This window comes from Gymnoscopelus braueri (assembly GCF_963280865.1).
Source record: "Gymnoscopelus braueri genome assembly, chromosome: 4".
NCBI lineage: Eukaryota > Metazoa > Chordata > Actinopteri > Myctophiformes > Myctophidae > Gymnoscopelus > Gymnoscopelus braueri.
In genome coordinates, this window is record NC_137605.1 from 51,902,545 (window position 1) to 51,921,846 (window position 19,302).

Genomic DNA, 19,302 nt, shown 5'->3' on the forward strand with positions numbered 1-19,302 from the left:
TCTATTCCACTGATAATGTAATGGTATTACCAACCTAATCAAATAACCCCATCCATTAGCAGTCACTCACGTGCTGTAAACAAGGACAGCACAGAAGTAAACATTGCTCCCCTCCTGCAAAAGCTTTCCAGCAGTATTGATTTAGTTCAGTGGCTTCCCAACCTGTTTTCCTTCAAGCCCTGGTCTGACAAAAGCTGAGACCTTCCACAGCCTATATACTTCTTGTACAATGAATACAAGCTTGCGATACAATGCGTTGTGAGCTTGTGAATAGGCTGTTTTTGCAATAAAATTAAAATAAGAAATTAACTTTTTGAAAAGGTTTGAAAATGTGTTGACTATTTTTGACAATTCTTTTTACAAGAATGATATGCCCAAAATAGGGATGCCAAGTTGAAAGTGGTATTTTGATTATAATTATTTTGTTCCAACAAATGGACTAACTCAGAGGGGGTCAAGCCTGATTGTGGAGAAGACTGCCTGGCACAAAGGGCCTTGACTGAATGTGCTCCTCATTATCATGAGGAGCACAGTAGCTCATCATAGAGGGGTTCATCAGGATAGCAGCCAGCTTGCTCCTAATCCTTTCCCTCTGCAACCACCTCTTCCAGATTGTCCAGTTCAACTGGACAGTTTATATAGCTGGATTGTCCAGTTTAACTGCTATAAAGCAAGGGAAAACAGACACATTTTCATCCTAAATGTAAGACTAATAACCAATCAATAGGCTACAAACCAGGCTACAAGCCAGTGTCTCTTGGTTTACATATAGGTCTACTTGTACTTTCATTAACCTATTTATGCCATTAAATTGCTATATGAGCCAGTTACATGACCTACATGCTGACAGTGTAGACCTGTGTTTGACGTAGTAGGCTATTACCCAGGCAGGACTGTGTTTACAATCAATCATCCTGACTAATCACAACAGCAAACAAACTGAACTCATCTGCCTGTATGTTTACTGTTGAGTTTACAGTATACTGTACAGTAAGTCCTTGTGTAATCAGTGTTTGGTTCCCTAAATGATAAAGGCTATCAGTACAAGTATATGAACATTGTTGCATTCTCTCTCTCTCTCTCTCTCTCTCTCTCTCTCTCTCTCTCTCTCTATATATATATATAAATATATATATATATATATATATATATATATATATATATATATATATATATATATATATATATATATATATATATATATATATATATATATATATATATATATATATATATATATATATTATTATATATATATATATATATATATATAGAGAGAGAGAGAGAGAGAGAGAGAGAGAGAGAGAGAGAGAGAGAGAGAGAGAGAGAGAGAGAGAGAGAGAGACACATAGATAGATAGATAGATAGATAGATAGATAGATAGATAGATAGATAGATAGATAGATAGATAGATAGATAGATAGATAGATATCTATCTATCTATCTATCTATCTATCTATCTATCTATTATAGATAGATACTGTTTACATTGTCAAAGCAGGGCACATATATTATGATGACGCGTGCAGACGTCAAAATGTCCGACTGGGCCACGCCTTTACCTCAAAAGCCTTCAGAACCGCGGTAGAACAGTGAAGCTGCCGTCGCCTGGTGGTCAAATCTGGGATAGCAACACTTCTGCGTTTAAAGCGCTACTGCGCTTGCGTCCACCGTCTGAAACGCTAGTGCGCTTGCTCTGTTGGCTACGCATTTTGGAGCCAATCCAGGAAGTAAAGGACTATTGGTTCGGGGTGCTTCATGCGCTTCTGAGCAACTTTCATTGAAATGAATAGGTGAGGACGGGGCAGTCCGTTCTCTAGATATATTATAACTCTATGCTTTACCTGCAGGAGGAGGAGGAGGAGGTGACATACCTCTGGGTGACACCCTATGGGTGACACACTGGTACTGAACATTATACAGTAACAGGAAGCACCGCTGTATGTCTACTACTGTAGATAATAACCCAACCTAATCGGCCAGACTTCACCTTTATGAGCTGGATGATAATAAGCCATAAAGCATGCGCCGCTCAGGATCAATCTGATCTGTTTATTTATGTATTTATTATTGTGTCGTTTCTCCTCCAAGGACAGTAGCTATGATCTCATCAGTAGTCAGAGTGGTTCTACAGATTTACTTTTTTGCATTCTTCTCCTTCAGTGTATCAGGTAAGTGATAATGTTAGCCGATTATAACTGCTATATAACTTGTTGATCATGTCGCTGATTGAGTTGCTAAAACTATTATTACAGCCGTTTGTTTGGGTGGAATATTAATGGTTTCGTCCTGACTCTTTATATGTGGCATTTAAATAGTTATAAGCATGATTTGGCCCTGTTTGTTTGGGCATAGTCGGTGATGGAAGAAGTACTCAGATATTTTATTTAAGTAAAAGTAGCAATACCACAGAGTAGAAATACTGGTTACAAGTAAAAGGCCTAGCTGTGTTCAAAATACTACAATATTAATACAAGTACAAAATTTGCTTATGAGATGTGATGGAGTAGAAGTAAAAGTATTGAAAATTGGAAATACTCCAGTAAAGTAAAGATACCTCAAAATTGTACTTAAGTACAGTACTTGAGTAAATGTACATAGTTACTTTACACCATTGGGTATAGGCTTACTGGCTTATGTTTAGAAATCAAAACAAATACTATTATCTAACCTTTGGGTGATTTAATAGTGGAAAATCAGTGTATCCTTAATCAACCTATATTATATAGCTTGTTAATAAACATGATAGTGCTGAATTAATAAGTGGTTGTCAAACATTTTAATTTCAAGGACCCCCGTTTGATATCAGCTGATGGATTATTATTTATCTATTTTCATCTCTATGTGACCTCAACACACTGTACAAACCTCAGTGTTAATTGACCTCTGAGAGTGTACAAATTGGACATTCATTTGTTGGCTACACTTTAATAATGCATTTGTAGCTGTTCTTTCAGAGCTACAGACCTAGCTATAGGGTCCATTTGGTTCCTATTCCTAACTATCAATAATGTAGCTGGGGACCCCCTGGAACCCCCTCCAGGACCCCTGGCCCTGGACCCCATTTTGAGAACTACTGCTGAAGATGACTTGCTTGAATGATGAATCCAGTAGTAGGCTATGTATGAATGTATTTGTAAAGAATTATACATAAATAGATAATATTATGTAGGCCTGTTCTTTGCTTTCCCCCATGGAACATGTTACAGCTGGTCTAAGTCTAGTTTTACTGTTGGAAAATGTTAAAAATGTTAGTCTTGTGAAAGACTGAAGCACGTAGGCTATGAGTCATCCTCTGGACTGGAAAACAAGCTGTATCACCACTAAAGAACTGAAAATGGAACTGGAAACAAAACACAATCTACCCATATTTAGTTCATTCATTATACACAGTATCAGTAGCTGCAAGGCGTGGTTATATTAGTGTATTACTATGAAATGGACTGAAAATATCTTTGGTAGACATACAGCCTATTATTGCTTTTTAAATGTGTACAGAACATGACAGTTTTTTAGGGACAAAATGATGAGACAATAGTGTGAACAGGGGTGTGTGTGTGTGTGTGTGTGTGTGTGTGTGTGTGTGTGTGTGTGTGTGTGTGTGTGTGTGTGTGTGTGTGTGTGTGTGTGTGTGTGTGTGTGTGTGTGTGTGTGTGTGTGAGAGAGAGAGAGAGAGAGAGAATAGACTATGTAAACTGTCTTTGCGCAGTAGTTGCTGTGTGTGTGTGTGTGTGTGTGTGTGTGTGTGTGTGTGTGTGTGTGTGTGTGTGTGTGTGTGTGTGTGTGTGTGTGTGTGTGTGTGTGTGTGTGTGTGTGTGTGTGTGTGTGTATGTACAGGCCTGTTTGTTCAGGAGTTATAAAGGCTTATTAGTCATAGAGGGAGTGAAGCCAGGCTGTCGCCCTCAGCTCTCAGCGCAGTCAGTCATAGCAGCTTGTTACTTACAACACAACACCACTACCAAACACACATTATATGGACCTTAATATAACATCTTCTGATTCTAAACTCATTTGCAGCCCAGAACAGATGCAAACCCCCCCTTAAAATCAATGACAAACTGTATCTCCAACATACATTGTTGGATGTCAAATGATTGAATCGAGCTGACTCAAGACAAGACTGAGATACTAATCCATTCCATGGCTTGAAAGCTCATACATACTGTAGCTCTCCTCACATGTTGGCCCATGAATGCAGGCAAGAATTCTTGGGGTTATTGTTGACAGTTGACACTGACATGAATAAGAATTGGATAGGTCAAATGTCTGCTGTTGGTCACTAATCGCAGCGAAAATAGGCTACAAGCTTACAACACATCGTGCTGTGACGTGTTGTAAGCTTGTAGATAGCCTATTTTCGGTTAGTCATTATTTGAAGATTAAAAGAGTATTTGAAGTGGTCAAACTAGCAATTGAATGCATGTTCAATCTTCCAGAAAATCCTGATGATCTCAGATATTTAATAAAAGCAAAGTTAACCCTCTGGCATCTGGCATTTTGTTTTAAAATACAAAATGAATATCCTTTTTTGTCAAGGCTGGTATGGCTGACTTTAGCATCAATCTGCAATTTCTTCAACTGGTTGGCTGTATGGCTACCAAAACATCATATTTATATTGTGCCAATTGTTTATGAAACGCAGCACCAGTGGTGTGTGGGGTGCTCCTTTGACACTGTTTCACAAATCATATATTAGGAATTGGTCTAACAAAATGTTTATAGTCATGAGATTTTATTTAGCTTTAATCCATGTGTTTTTGCTCCCCTGTTTTTGTTTCACCTCCAGGAGTCCAGAAGTTAACCCTCAGCCCTGACCGGGGCTCCAGCGTCTTCATCAGGAATAAGGTCAGGGGGTCGGCGTGCGTGGTGTGTGCCGATCAGGGCGGCTCCAGACAGTGTGGTGCGTCTGTGCGGTTGAGCGACGCCAGCGCTGCCTCTCTGGAGTTCAACTGTTCCAGTCCTCAGGATGTATTCAGCGTGGAAATTCTAAGATACATAAGTAAGTGTTTACTAAAGATCATCTGACTGCTCTGTCGGCTAATTAATTTATTCTACGACGGATGCCACGCGCTGTGACCTTGTAGATCGGCTATTTTCGACGTGCGACACTGTCATGTGATGAAGTATAAATCAGGCTTAAAGGGATAGTTCACCCATTTTTTTTTTCCTATCGATTAGTCACCCCATGGAGACTTGAATTCATGGATATTTCTTTGTTATTGTCGCATTCCTAAGCCAATAATCTGATGACCAGCGGACTGGTCGGCAGCGGTTCCGGTAGGAGACACAAAGGAGACTCTTTTTGTCTCCTACCGGAACCGCTGCCGGTCATAATGGGGGTGAACTATCCCTTTAACCACTTCAAACCATAGACCATAGACGTCGACTCTGTACTTAGACCACTATTTTACGTCTACACCAAATCTCTTTGCCCAAAAATAGCCGATCTACAAGCTCACAACGCATCAGGTTGTGACACATTGTGAGCTTTTAGATTTGGCTATTCTTCTTGTATAATGTTCCCCTTTGAATATGGATGCTGTGGTTCAAGTGGTAAATGGTAAATAGTGCATTTATATAGCGCTTTTATCCAAATACATAGATTGTGCATTACATTCACCCATTCACACACACCGATGGTGGAGGAAACCATGCAAGGCACCAACCTGCTCATCGGGAGCAATTAGGGGTTCAGCATCTTGCTTAAGGACACTTTGACACTAACTCTGGGGGAGCCCGGGATCGAACTGGGAACCTCACGGTTCCCATCTCTACCGGCCACTCTACCCCAGAGCCACTGTCTGAGCCACTGCCAACTGTGGTTAATGCAGCCCCGTGGTTAATGGTTATCTTACCTAAATGATTTGATATATAGTATCATAATTGTGCTTTCTGCAATTTTTTAATTTTGTGTATGTTTGTATATTGTCAGGCAGAAACCTTGTTTCTCCCTCTTCCAACTTTTTATTGTTTAAAAAAATAAAAAAATCCCTACTCCTTCGTCATCGGAATGTCCCACAAAAGTAGCAAAAATAGCCAAAAATGTTCAAGCTCACAACGCGTGACCAATACTGCTCTGCTTTTCACAGAGTGTACCACAAAGCCCTGTGATGGGATCGTCCTGATTGAATCACCGGGTTCCCTTCCTCTGTCGGACTTCGACCGTACCTTCACCTGGAACCTGACGACCTCCTCCTCCTCCTCTTCCTCCTCCTCCTCCACGGTCCCGGCGGTGTTCCGAATAGACTTCACCAAGACGGGCCTCGGGCAGATCGATCCCAGGGAGAGCTGTCCGGACAAACACACGTACACCCTGGAGGGCGCCCTCCAGGGGCAGGAGGTGGTGGCCATCGGAACCTACTGCAGAGAGGGAACCGTCCGCGGGGCTCAGGTGCAAAACCAGGGCCGGTTTTCTCTGAAAGTGCCGGCCAAGCAGAAACTGCAAGCTGCCCTGTTTCCTGTGTCCGTTGGGGAGAAAATCAAATGTGAGTTTGTAAAGTCTGCATTTGATATCCCCCCTCTGGTTATTAATAGTTATGGGATATGGATATGGATATGCTTCTGGTTAGACTGAATTAAATACATGCATTTCCTTTTGTGGAATGTAGACTGTGTGATACTGAATGTTTGATTTAATGTTTCATTATATCACAATTTAATAAAAAATAATATGTAATATATGTTTTTAATTAAACAAATCTGAAAATAGCAGATCTACAAGCTGAAAACGCATTGCATTGTAACGCGTTAGGAACTACCTTTTGTACGACAGAGTATATAGGGCTTCACTGGTTAAGAAAATGTCCCCTCTCTGTACTTTTTACAAAACAAACCCTGGGTGGATGTGATCAAACATCCAGTGGATTAACCCAGCGTGTTCTGACAGTCTTCATTCACTTCCTCATTCTCTCCCATGCAGCACTTGCCAGAATCCAGGTGGTTTTACCAGAAGGGATGTCCTCTTCAGAGCTGCTGTCTCCAAACTACCCCGACAGTCTTCCAGATGACGCCGTGATGGAGTGGGACTTTCAGGTCGCGGCCAAACACAGCGCCACCGTTCAGTTTGTGAACCACACGCAGCCCCAGTGTCGAAAGAGCGGCCGGGCCGCCATGGAGTACCTGACAGTACCGGGCATGCCGGGGGGCAGAGGGGTGGGGTCTGTGCTGGAGCTGGCAGGCCGTCAGGCGACGCAGGTACGGGACAACTTCTCCTTGACCCTGAGCAACTGTGACATGGACCGGAGCCGCGCCAACTCCCCGGGACTCTCTGTCCGCTTCAAGGTCTCTGCTCTCAGGACGAGATTCCCAGGTTTGCAAAAGCATGCGGTACTGTCGTTAGTTAGTTTTTTTTTCTTTTTCGGTCATGATTTCTTTTTAAACAAAACAGTTGAACATACAGTACAACTGTATCATAGAATCACAGTAGCATAGAGAAAACGTAAGCGCAAACAAAAGAAAATAAACTATCACGAATCTTCAAATATTACATTTCAGAACAGAAAAAAAAAAAAAAAGACGTAAACAATTTGTATATACTTTTTACTAATTATATTATAACAATATTTTCTATCACTAGTAGCCTAGTCTGGGAGGCTTCGGCTCAAAGCCTGAACAACAGGGGCGCGGCCACTGAGTTCTGATTCAAATCAACAGCCAATGAAGAAAAGGGGGCGGGATCCACATGCAGTGGGTGTTAGATGTAAATAGGAGCGACGGGAAGCAATTTCCCCTTGAGACATTGCGGCCGCCATTGTTGTGTACTGCTGTTTGCCTCTCGTCGGACTTTTTAGACGAGTTGCACAGCTCTCAGACCGGTAAGTGACGTGTCCGCTCAGATTCTGAGCGTAAGTTACATCCCGCCCACAAATACCAGGGCTCTGGCCCAGAAGTTCCTCGCCGCTCCCGTTTGTATGCGAGGCGAAAAACTTCTGGGAACTCAGATTACTAGTAGCCTATATACCATCACTATTTAAAATCATCATTACTATTTGTATTAATTAATTTTATTTTATCTTTCTATTTATTTACTTATTTTGATCTTCCAATTGTTAGGTTACATTTGTATTTATTTGTATAAATATATATCTCAATAACACACTCTATGAAGTGGTTGCTTCATACTTATAATATATACATCCATAGAGGTTGGTAGTCGTTGGAAACCGGTTCTTTTCAGGAATAGGAAAAAAGGAACTTGTGTTCCAATGGATACCAGTTATTATTTAGTCACAAGCTTGTTATTACTTTTAAAACCCACAGACACACTTAAACCACGTTTAACCTGGTGTCCCTATTTGGGGCGTGTGATTATAGGTGAACAAAAACAATAATAGCACATCTACACACTGTGAGCTTTTGCTTTCATATTGCTTCTTCTTTTCTTTTCTTCTTTTGTTTCACTTACGTTTGACAAAAAAACTATAAAACTGAGCTTTCATTTAGGAAAAAACGTAAAAATATGATAAATGGAGATCAAAAGGTTTTCTTATATACACTATACGAGTGGTCAGGAGAATGTATTTTAGATATTGTGACGTACTATAGCAGCAAACATGTCTTTATCTAAATCTTGGCTGGCATGGATTCTTGGTGTCGACCTGAGATGCACTTAATGACAACGTTGCATGTTAGAACATCTTACAAGATGATGTCATGACGACACATGGCCTCGTGGCCTTTATATGAACCCTCATTGGTTAACTTAGGGGAGCTCTGAGATTGCGTCATCGCCGCAGAGTCACCAATAGAACGAACGCATTGTTTCAAGGATGCACTTCCTTTATGTCAAACCTGTGCTACATGGCTGGCAGTGATGGACTGCCTCAGCATGGTAATGTGTGTATACCTGTGAACATTACACACACACACACACACACACACACACACACACACACACACACACACACACACACACACACACACACACACACACACACACACACACACACACACACACACACACACTCACACAGTAATCAAATGAATAATCGCTAAGAAAATATTGCTTGATTGAATACTTTATTAACAGTTTGCAAAAAAGCACAGCATCCTTTTATCATCATACAATGATGATAAAAGGATAACACAAAAAGCTCTGAGGGCTTGTTTCCATTGTGGTCCTATGTATTCAATTCATCAAGATAAGATAATCGATAGTTGCAGCACCACAGACAACGTGAAACCTTCCTCATTTTCAGACATTCGTTTGCGGACAAAACGTTGATGTGTTATTGTTGTGTCATGTGCAGTGCAGTGCAGCGTCGATCTTACGAAGAAGAAGGGCCTTTCTCTGAACATAGAGAAGACCACGCCGGACTCTGACTGTGAGATGCAGATGGACTCCGTCCCCCAGGGGAAGATCAGCGTCCCGGCAGGAAAACGGGCCCAGCTGTACTTCCAGGACTGCCGCCCCGAAGACCTCCTCGTGGTCGCCAGGCAAATCATAGGTAACTTGCACACTCCTACTGTACTTTGAGTGTGGCTGTTGTAGGTAGAGCCCAAACGATATGACGGTAACCTTTTTGAGGACATTGGCATCTGCAATTATGCAGCCGATGAGTCCTGATTTCTAAGCTTTACAAGTGTTTCAAAATAGTTAAAGACGGGGTGCCGTGATTTTCAGTGATTTCCCCCCCTAAAACATGATCATCAGGTATTATAGTTATACTAGGAAGAAGATTTTCTTCAAAAACGTTTACAGAAAGTGTTAAAATTATGTTTTTATGTGGACACGCCTCCAGTTCATTAAGTATACCTGGTTCTCACCTTAGCACCTCCCACCTGTCCTAGTCCCTCCTCCTCCTCATGCCCACACCTACTGTGTTATGATAATGAGGGGGAGGGTATATTTCTACTGTGTCATTAAAGCGCTGTTTTTCTATTGGCACGTTTGACCCTCAAGGTTTCAGCCTCCAGGAAGAAACTCAAAATAGTCAGAGAAGACATAAAACACCATAAAAACACCACCAGGGGGCTTAATGAAGTTCTATCAACCTCATAGACACATGAAAAACAGAAAAAGTGCAAAACCATGGCACCACCTCTTTAAAAGGTCATAGCTCAGTTGTATGAGTTCTCTCTTCTGGCAGGATAAAATTGGTATCCCGACCTGAAGATTTATTTTCTTTTTTACTAAAGAGCTGCCAGTTGCTGAACAAACACTCTAGTTATAATATAATAATATGTTTTTCCAAATTGAATTAAAACATTTTCAAGAAACATCAGTAATAGCCTGTAGTATCGGCACCAGCACCCATGAATCTGACATCTGTCAGACTCTAGTTGTAGGTACAGTATCAGACTGTGGATCACCAAATCACCGGCTTCCATGGTGTGGTTGACCGCCCGCGTGACTCATGTCACACACAACGGTAACATTGCAAACTTCTGCCATGACTCATGTACCTTTTTAGCCCTATGTAGCTCACAGAGCCACAGCTTTGTGTCATTTACTGCTCATGGCATCATAAGAGTTGATGTGCTGCTAGAGGATCTTCCTAATTGTCATGCAATTATTACATGTGATATAGTGTACTGTATATCACCTTTTCAACAAAACAGATGATTTTTTATTTGGTCTTGTTTGGAATCACAGTTTCACTCTTGCATGCTGTAGCTCTCAGGTCCTACTGTATCTCGCCCTCTGATATGATTTCCCTAAAGCAGTGTTTCTCAAACTCCAACTCACTTATTTGCCCGCGGACCCCCATTTGAAAAGATATGCCAGGGACCCCCATAAGAGAAGATTTTTACGGCTATAGCAGTGATTCTCGACCATTTTACTTTCAAGGACCCCCCAGTTTGACATGCATTAGGCTACAGACCCCCATTTAATGGCATTTCTATCTCTGGGACCCCAATTTACATTGTAAAATCAATGTTAATTTAACTCTGAGAGTGTACAAATGGAAACAAATGTATCATTTGGATCCATTTGTACACTCTTACAGACCCATAAGGGCCCATTTGGTTCCTAACTATCTATCATTTAGCTGGGGACCCCCAGGAACTCACTCAAGGACCCCTGGGGGTCCCCGGACCCTATTCTGAGAACCAATGCTCTAAAAAGAAGTGCTTCCCAAACAGTGTGCCGCCTGTGAGTCAAGTCCAGGTGTGACTTGGGATTGCAATACAACTATACAAAAACTTAGGGATAATTATTTGTATTTACAATCAGTAAGTTCTATAATTTATACTATTAAAAAATATATATATATATATTTTAACCAATTTCCCTATTTTGGGCATGTCATAGGCAAAAATGTAAAAAATAGAAATATATATATTTTCAAAATTAGCGAAAACAGTAGATCGCAACACTTTGTGAGCTTGTAGATCGGTTATTTTCGCTACGAGCACAGCCGTGCTTTGACATTTTAACTTGCCCATTGGTGTGCCTCGGGCACAGAACCCCAGTTTGAAACCCACTGCTTAAGTGCACATGTGTGTCATTTCTCCAGAATGTCCTGAGCTCAGAGGATGCTCCAGCCCCTTCGCCCTGACCGTGCCTGACCTACGTAACTGCCCCCCCGCCCCGCTGAGCAGCATGACGTGGACCCTGCGACCCCCGCCCCACGGCACCGTGGAGCTGTGGCCGTCCGCTTCCGCCGGCGCCGGCCTGAGGCAGTCTCTGCCCGAGCAGAGGTGAGGAATTAATCGGTATAAATTAATGATTGTTGAGGCAAACGGAGTCTGAGACACTTCACATTATAAGATAGATGTTTAAGCAGAAAATAGTTCAACTTTTAGAGAGGGGCGTGGCTCATTTGATCCTCATGTCTGTGTCTGACAACCCAGTCATTTATGACCTGACGTTGAATCCTTACCACAACCGACCATGAGTCCATGTTTACGTTGTTTCACAGTAAGCTGTTTGTCTTAATAACTCTAATGACAGGACGTTCGAGCACAGCAACGGTTGATGGGTTCAAACATTGCGGGTGTCAATAAACGCTACGAGCAGCTAGCGCTCTGGACATGACGTCCAAAGTGTTCCTGTGCTCATTAAGTGCTTTCTGTGGACACGGCCCCTAATATACCCCACATACAGCTCATGGGAGAAGTACATTACACATTCAGGGTGGTGGTACTATCGTTCTTGGGGGAATACAGGGAGAGAGAGTATATAACCTCCTATCTCCATATTTTAACTTTTTGTGTTTTTTCATAAATTAACCCTCTACTCGATCATACTACAGTGTCACACTAAAGCTTCAAAAGTAGCGGATCCACAAGCTCGAAACGCAGCGTGAAGTGTGTTTTGAGTAGATCTGCTACTTTAACAGTTTTGGACATACAGTACAGTATGAGGTTTCCACCCGAGAGAGACGATATGCAAAGATAAGAGAGACAACTGCTTGTGTCACGGGACCAAGCCGTACCCAAAAACAATACATACAAGGCCTGTGCCTGCGCCATGGCATCTTGACTCTTATCATATTTAGATGGTTAGAACATAATCATACAGTAAAAGGGTGAACAACCTAACAATTATAAGGTGTTTTATTTCTTCCTCAGGTGCAACGACAGCAGCGGAATTCTCAAGATTTCCGAGGACGACGGCACTTCCGTGGGCCAGTTCTGCCCTCAGGGGCCCGTGCAGAAGATGCAGATCTACAGCAACGTGTCCGTCGTGGTCTCCAGGTCGGGGGGCAAAGAGTTGGTGGCGTCGCAGTCACTGCTGAATGGCCGCTTCAACGCAGAGATTTTTGGTGAGATTTCAAAACTGGTGAAACATTTTCAACCAGGGACTATAAATGAGTTGATAACGTTTATGATTGCACTTCTCAAACCTTAATTATGCAATGTATATGTTTTTTTGTATATATTTTTACATCCTTGATATGAACATTTGAGGTGAGAAATAGGTAGTAGGCCTACAGTAACATGATTTGGCACTGCCTTTTACTGTAGTCAGTGGTGGAAAAAGTACTCACATTTTTACAAAAAATATCAATGCTGCAATGTAGAAATACTCTGTTACAAGTAAAAGTCAGACATTCTGAATTTACTTGAGGAAAGGTACAAAAGTATTGGTATCAAAATGTACTTAAAGTACCAAAGTAGAAAGTACTCATTATGTAGAATGTCCCATTTCACAAGTTTTCAAATGTATAAAATGTATACAAATCTTTTGAAAATAGTAGATCTACAAGCTCACCATGCGTAGCATCGCGACGCATTGTGAGCTTGTAGATCGGCTATTTTCAAATGGCCGAAATGTATATAGGGCTGAAGTGGGTAATGTATCTTTTGTAATAATAATCAAAATCTACAAAGTAAGTAGTAACTAAAGTTTCAAATAATTGTAGTGGAGTAAAAATATAATATTTGCCTCTGAGATGTAGTGGAGTAGAAGTAAAAGTACTGCAAATTGGAAATACTCCAGTAAAGTACCTAAAAAATACCTCTAAACTGCACTTAAAGTACAGTGCTTGAGTAAATGTACTTAGTTGCTTTACACCACTGCTTGTAGTGCGTGTTGTTTCATTTAGATCCCATAGCCTGAGGGTATGGAATGGTTAGCTGAGACTGTGATGGGCTGAGAGACCCAGCCCCTGTCTCACTAGGAAACACTTCACAATATTGTCACAAAAAGCCATTTCATATAGTAGGTCTTTAAGAGCCGTTTCACACTCAGGTCCCGGGTGCGCACTCCAGACCGCTTGGCTAGTGTGAATGTAGCGAATCGACCCGCGAAACGGGTAACCGTTCCGTTCCCGAAACCACCTCCGGAGGCAGTTTCGGATCCGGATCATGCATTTTCGGGTACGGTACGCTGCAATGTGAAAGCAAGCGTACCATTAGACGGAAGTGGCCCGCTATTTGGAATAGGTGACGGTATATAAACTCGACAAAAACAGCCAACAAAAACACTGCTCTTCTAGCCGGTGCTACTGAATGAATGAAAACGCCCCAGAATGCATTGCGCACTTAAAGGGATACTCCACTTTCAAATAAAATAAACATTAAAAATATATATTTAAAAAAAATGAAAGAAGTTATGGCAAAATCACGGCCCCCTCACACATTAGAGTGTGTTAAGGTGGGCTGGTGCATATTACTCTTAAGGTGGAACATAACAATTGAAATAATAATTAACTTATATTATGGGAGCCTTTCTAACAATTTTACTCATTCAATTCTGAACCGATTCTTAAAATTTAAAATTCTCTATTAGCTGTGAAGGGCCTTCTTTCATGTCTATCAGTCATGAAACATTGGCGGGTCTCCATCGCGCATTTCAGGTGCGCGAGCAGCACATATAGTATATCTTGTGGGTATCTTGTGGAGTTTCAGCTACTATGCATCCCAGAAATATATAGCTTATAAGGCTTTGTAATTTGAAATTTGTAAGTAAATATGGTAACTCATTTAGATGTAGGCCTACGTAGGTTTATAGTTTCCCAAGGACTATAGCCGTTTCACTCATGATGCAATTTCTCTTTCATAACAGATACATACATGTGCCAGATAATCCCCACACCAAGAGAGTCAAAAAAGAAAAGACGTTGGATTGATGTACTTTATTTAGACATGAGACATGAGAAACAGTACATGGAAGTACAATTCACAATACAAGGTTTCAGTCATTCAGTCGGACTTCACTGTATAGGCTACTATAGTTGCCTTTTCATAAATGATATATTTTTGTACTTAAGCTGTCGTGAAAGTTTATAATATTTAGAGAAATTTAAAGTTTCAAATACAAAAGTATTAGTAGTTGTGAAGGTTAGCAAATTGGACATTTAGACTGAATGTTTCCTGTATCCTCATCTTGCGCTAATGCACACAAGTGTTTCACCAGGTTTTATTTGTGTTGTTTCTCATAAGCGTACATCCGTTGTCCGTCAACAACACAGAAGTCTGTGGCTTGACTTCTGTGCGCTCACTGTGTTGAGCGCTCAGTGCGTTCTCCCCGCTTCGGGGCGAGGCTCCCCAAAGACCGTGCACTTACATAGATCGCCTCCCCTCCCCAGCATAGCTCTCCAGCCGCAACCCTATATTTCTGCGTGACGACCACAAACATTGTCGCATAGTTGATGACGTCTGTGTCCACAGAAGAAACACTATGTGCATGCCGCCACCTATAGGATCGGGGGTATACATGCAAGTGTTCTTTGGTGCGATTGGATCTTGGGCAGTGTGAATGCTGGCCAGCCAAGCGTACTCGGGAACGCTTCGATTCAAACGGATCCAGTGAGAAACCGCCCTAAGCCATCGAAGTGTCTTGATTCATTTTTCATTTTCTGTTTGTCTCTCGTCTCTCTCTCATTCTTACAGAGAGGTACATATTCACTGTGTCTCCCAAGAAAGGCGCTACCACCCGTTTGGCCACCCCTGGCTGGCCGGCAGGCATGAAGCCCTACTCCACGGTGGCTTGGATAGTCTCGGTGCCGGCCAAGATGGAGGCCAGCATCCAGTTTGCCAACGCCAGCAGGCCCAAGTGCGGCAACCGGCACACCAACATCGGGGTGCGGGCCTTCAGCTCCCCGGAGGAGATCTACAGCCGCCGGGAGGACGAGGCCACCTCCGACGTCCTCGTCTACGAGAAGTTCTACCTCAACATGTCCAACTGCATGCCCGAGTCGGGACAGTTCAGCGTCATCTCCCAGATCACCCTGCAGAAGAACAAGAGTGAGAGAACATTTCACCTGGGGATAGAGGGAGGGAGGGAGGGTGTTCATTAGTGACTTTAAAGTTCCCACATCAACCCTTGTGTAAACTAGGGCTGCACGATGAACCCCTTTAACCCATTAAGACCTGGAAAGCATCTGTCATTTTAGATTTTAACCACTTTAATTATCTTATACTTTTGGCTAGATATACAAGCTCATACCTTGTATATCTGCATTTCTTTTTAAAACTCTGTCCAAATCTTTGAATTTATAAAAACATTTAAGCGAACATTTGTAACTCAAATCTTTATTTCTGGGGGATTCTACAAATGTCTTCTGAATCATAACAGTTTAAAAAAAAAACGTATGTTGCTATAATCAGGGTGGATTCAGACTGGGTCCGAATGATTCGAACCGTTCCCGAGTACGATTGGCCTCTCCCAGCTGGCCAGCATTCACATTGGCCAAGATTCCTCCGCACGCGAGTACACTTCATTCAACAGTAATGGTACTTATGTGCCTCATGGGGGCGCTGTGGACTATGGGGCTTTGGGAGATAGAGAATGTCATTCACAGAAGAAAAGTCACTTGTCAGAGTGTAGAGTGAATAATAAAGTTTGACTGTGTTCCTGACGTTGTCTTTAGTTATAATAACAACAGATCAACAATACACAACCAAAGCAGTGTGTGCGACTGTGCGCTGGTCTTTGAAACCTCGAAATGTAACGTCGTCTCTGTTCATATGATAGTGACATCACAGATGCATCCTTGGTATTTTAGCAGTGACGTCAGTCACGTCACGGACTAATCCTTGGTATATTTATCCTAGCGGCAGCGTTCGCTACACATGTGTTTTTTGTTTATGTTTTTTCCACGGCTCGCGCTACTCAAACAGTAGCGGGATTATTATTTCTTGTCAACATTCGAGTAGAACTATGAGAAGGTATAACCCAGCTAAAAATAATGTGTAGTTATAAAAATATATATAAATGATATATCATTAGCAGTCCACTTCCTTCTCTTGGTACGGATGGATTCACATTGCAGCGTTCCGTTCCCGGGTGCGCAGCAATCGGACCCGAGACTACCTCCCCAGGCGGTCTCGGGTACGGTACAGTGATGCGTTACGGGGAACGCTACACTACATTCACACTATCACAACATCTGCCATGTGGTCCGGGGTGCGCACCCGGGACCATAGTCTGAATCCGCCCTCAGTGGTTCTCAAACTTGTGTCAAGGGCCCCCAAAATGATATGTATTTGGCTGCGGACCCGCATCACTAAATATGTTGTTCCAGGGACCCCCCACCCCAGAGGCAAAGATTTGAGTTACACATTTTCGCTTTAAAAATATATATACTGTATATATTCAAAGATTTGCACAAATTTTCACAATTTTTTTAAATAGCAGATCTACAAGCTCATATGAGCTTGTATATCTGCTATTTTTGAATAGACAAAGTATACAATAAGGGTTAAAGTGGTCACACAGATGCGTTCCCGGTTTCAATGGGTTAAACCTGGCATCCATATTAGCTTGTAGATCGGCTATTTTCGCTGTACATCGTATGACGAGGTAATTTATATATGGGGCTGAAGTGTTTCATAAAACTAAATAGCAAAATGAACTACTACAGTTTCAAAACCTGTTTGTCTGTTTGTTCTTGTTTGTAATGAACCAGACCTGATCCTGACCATCGTCCTGAGTGTGGTGGCTGTCCTGTGTGTTCTTACCATCGCTATACTAGCAGTGGTCTGTGTGGTGATCAGGTGAGAGCGTCATCATCGGCTAGACTTGCAATGTTTATCAAAGTCGGTTTAGTGAAGTTGTAGTTATTATCAGCTATTGCTGTGTACTTAAGCACCCATAAGTGAGGGATAGTCAACGACAAGCCATGTAGTTATTGAAAAACAATGCTTTGCATCAGGTGGTTTGGCTCTCTGCCAAACCACCTGAGTACATTGTTTTCTTTTAACCGCACAGCAGAGTTGATCATCCCACTTACATTGGTACATGTTTATTGAGACTAGATTGTCTACATTACTCCATTAGTTCTGGGGGGAATGCATTTCCTTCTCAAAGTGATGTGTTTGTATTGTAATATTCTGAACTTTTCAAATCTGACCCTGACAAATACTGAATATGGTTTCCTGAAAACAGCCTCTGGCCAAACAGAATCAAGTAATTACTTCAGAATGAATCACCAGTAGATGAAAACAGATAATTTCTGCTATTTGGGGAATGGGGACATGAACCTATTAGATCTTAGTTTTCAATCATGTCACTATCCACCTCTTTACATTTTTCTTTTCCACAGACACTCTAAATACTGTTCCCCCTCCCATCCTCTCATACCCAAACAGGAAGAAGAAGAAAAAGTTGAACCACCAGGTGTCCATCTACAACCCTAACGGCGCCAGCTTTCTCCCGGGGCAACACAACGGCTTCCCCAAGTCGCGGGAGGACAACGAGTCGCACGTCTACGCCTCCATCGAGGACGACCTCGTTTACACGCACCTGCTGCGGAAGGGAGAGGAGGATATGGAAGTCTACGGAGAGGTGGACACCTACCAGCCCTTCACGGGCCCCACGGACCAGCCCGGCCCGTCGGGGTGCGACACGGAGCACGCGAACATTGGAGTCTACCAGCCATATGTGGCCAAGTCTCAGCAGGCGCCTCCGCTGCCAAACAGACCCGCGAGCCACGGCCCGCCCATGGTGGACAACGAGATTTACGATGGTGCCGAGATCCACGGGGAGGCGGACGGTTCCTCCCACCACAGCGAGGAGGTGGTGCGGGGGCCCAGGTTGGACCCCGAGGGAGGGGACTGAAGAGGTGATCAGAGGCCGGTCTTATCACTTAGCTGTAACTTGACCACCATGAACTTTGTAAGGTGTGTCCCCCCCCCTGGCGTCTATGTGATAAGTTGAGATTTTGCTTGAAGGACACACAAAAGAAACGGTCTTCATGTTCACATGAATTAAAGTTCTCAGTCGCCACGACTGATTTCAGTAATTTTTATAAGATCTATGATTATTAGAAAACTACAAATAGAATACTTGTTCAGAAGTATCTTTAAATAAAACTCGAATGGTCTCGGATATTTCATAAAAGCAATGGTTAAAGGGATAGTTCACCAAAAAGGAGACTCTTTGTGTCTCCTACAGGAACCGCTGCCTACTGGTCCGCTGGTCATCAAATTATTGGCTTAGGAATGCGACAAAAACAAAAAAATATCCATGAATTCAAGTCTAGCTCTACTGTAGCCTGGTATTCACATTTCATTTTCGAATTAAAATGAAATGTGAATTCCGCGACCGGAAGGGTTTACCAGGCTAGGTTAAAGCCTCAATCTGCAATTTCTTCAACTGGTTGGCTGTATGGAACAACAGTTTAGAATGACAATACCTAAACATCATAATTATACATATTGTTTAGTAAATACAGCACTAGTGTGTTTGTGTGTGACAAAAATGTTCAGTTGTGAGATTAGTTTTTGCGCCCTGTGCCCAGAAGCACAGGGCGCAAAGCCCTGTGCCCAGAAGCACCTGTTCAAACCTGTCCGTAGGTGAAGGCACTCACTCAGTTTGATAATCAAGTTTACCTTCATGCCCGATTTATACTTTTAAGCCATTCAGATCGGGAAAGAATCTGTGTCTTTTTTTAGATTTCTTTGGCTATT

General features: G+C 42.2%; 1 protein-coding gene across 1 annotated transcript; it reads left to right on the forward strand.

The window, feature by feature from the left end:
* Positions 1-1,927: 1,927 nt before the first annotated feature.
* cdcp1a (CUB domain containing protein 1a) lies at positions 1,928-19,302 on the forward strand. The gene is made up of 10 exons (XM_080426132.1): positions 1,928-2,171; positions 4,787-4,999; positions 6,090-6,485; positions 6,920-7,309; positions 9,249-9,446; positions 11,460-11,643; positions 12,517-12,710; positions 15,283-15,636; positions 17,301-17,388; positions 17,983-19,302. Exons 1-10 carry the CDS (start codon positions 2,102-2,104, stop codon positions 18,449-18,451), a joined length of 2,556 nt encoding a protein of 851 aa, XP_080282258.1. The 5' UTR covers positions 1,928-2,101; the 3' UTR covers positions 18,452-19,302.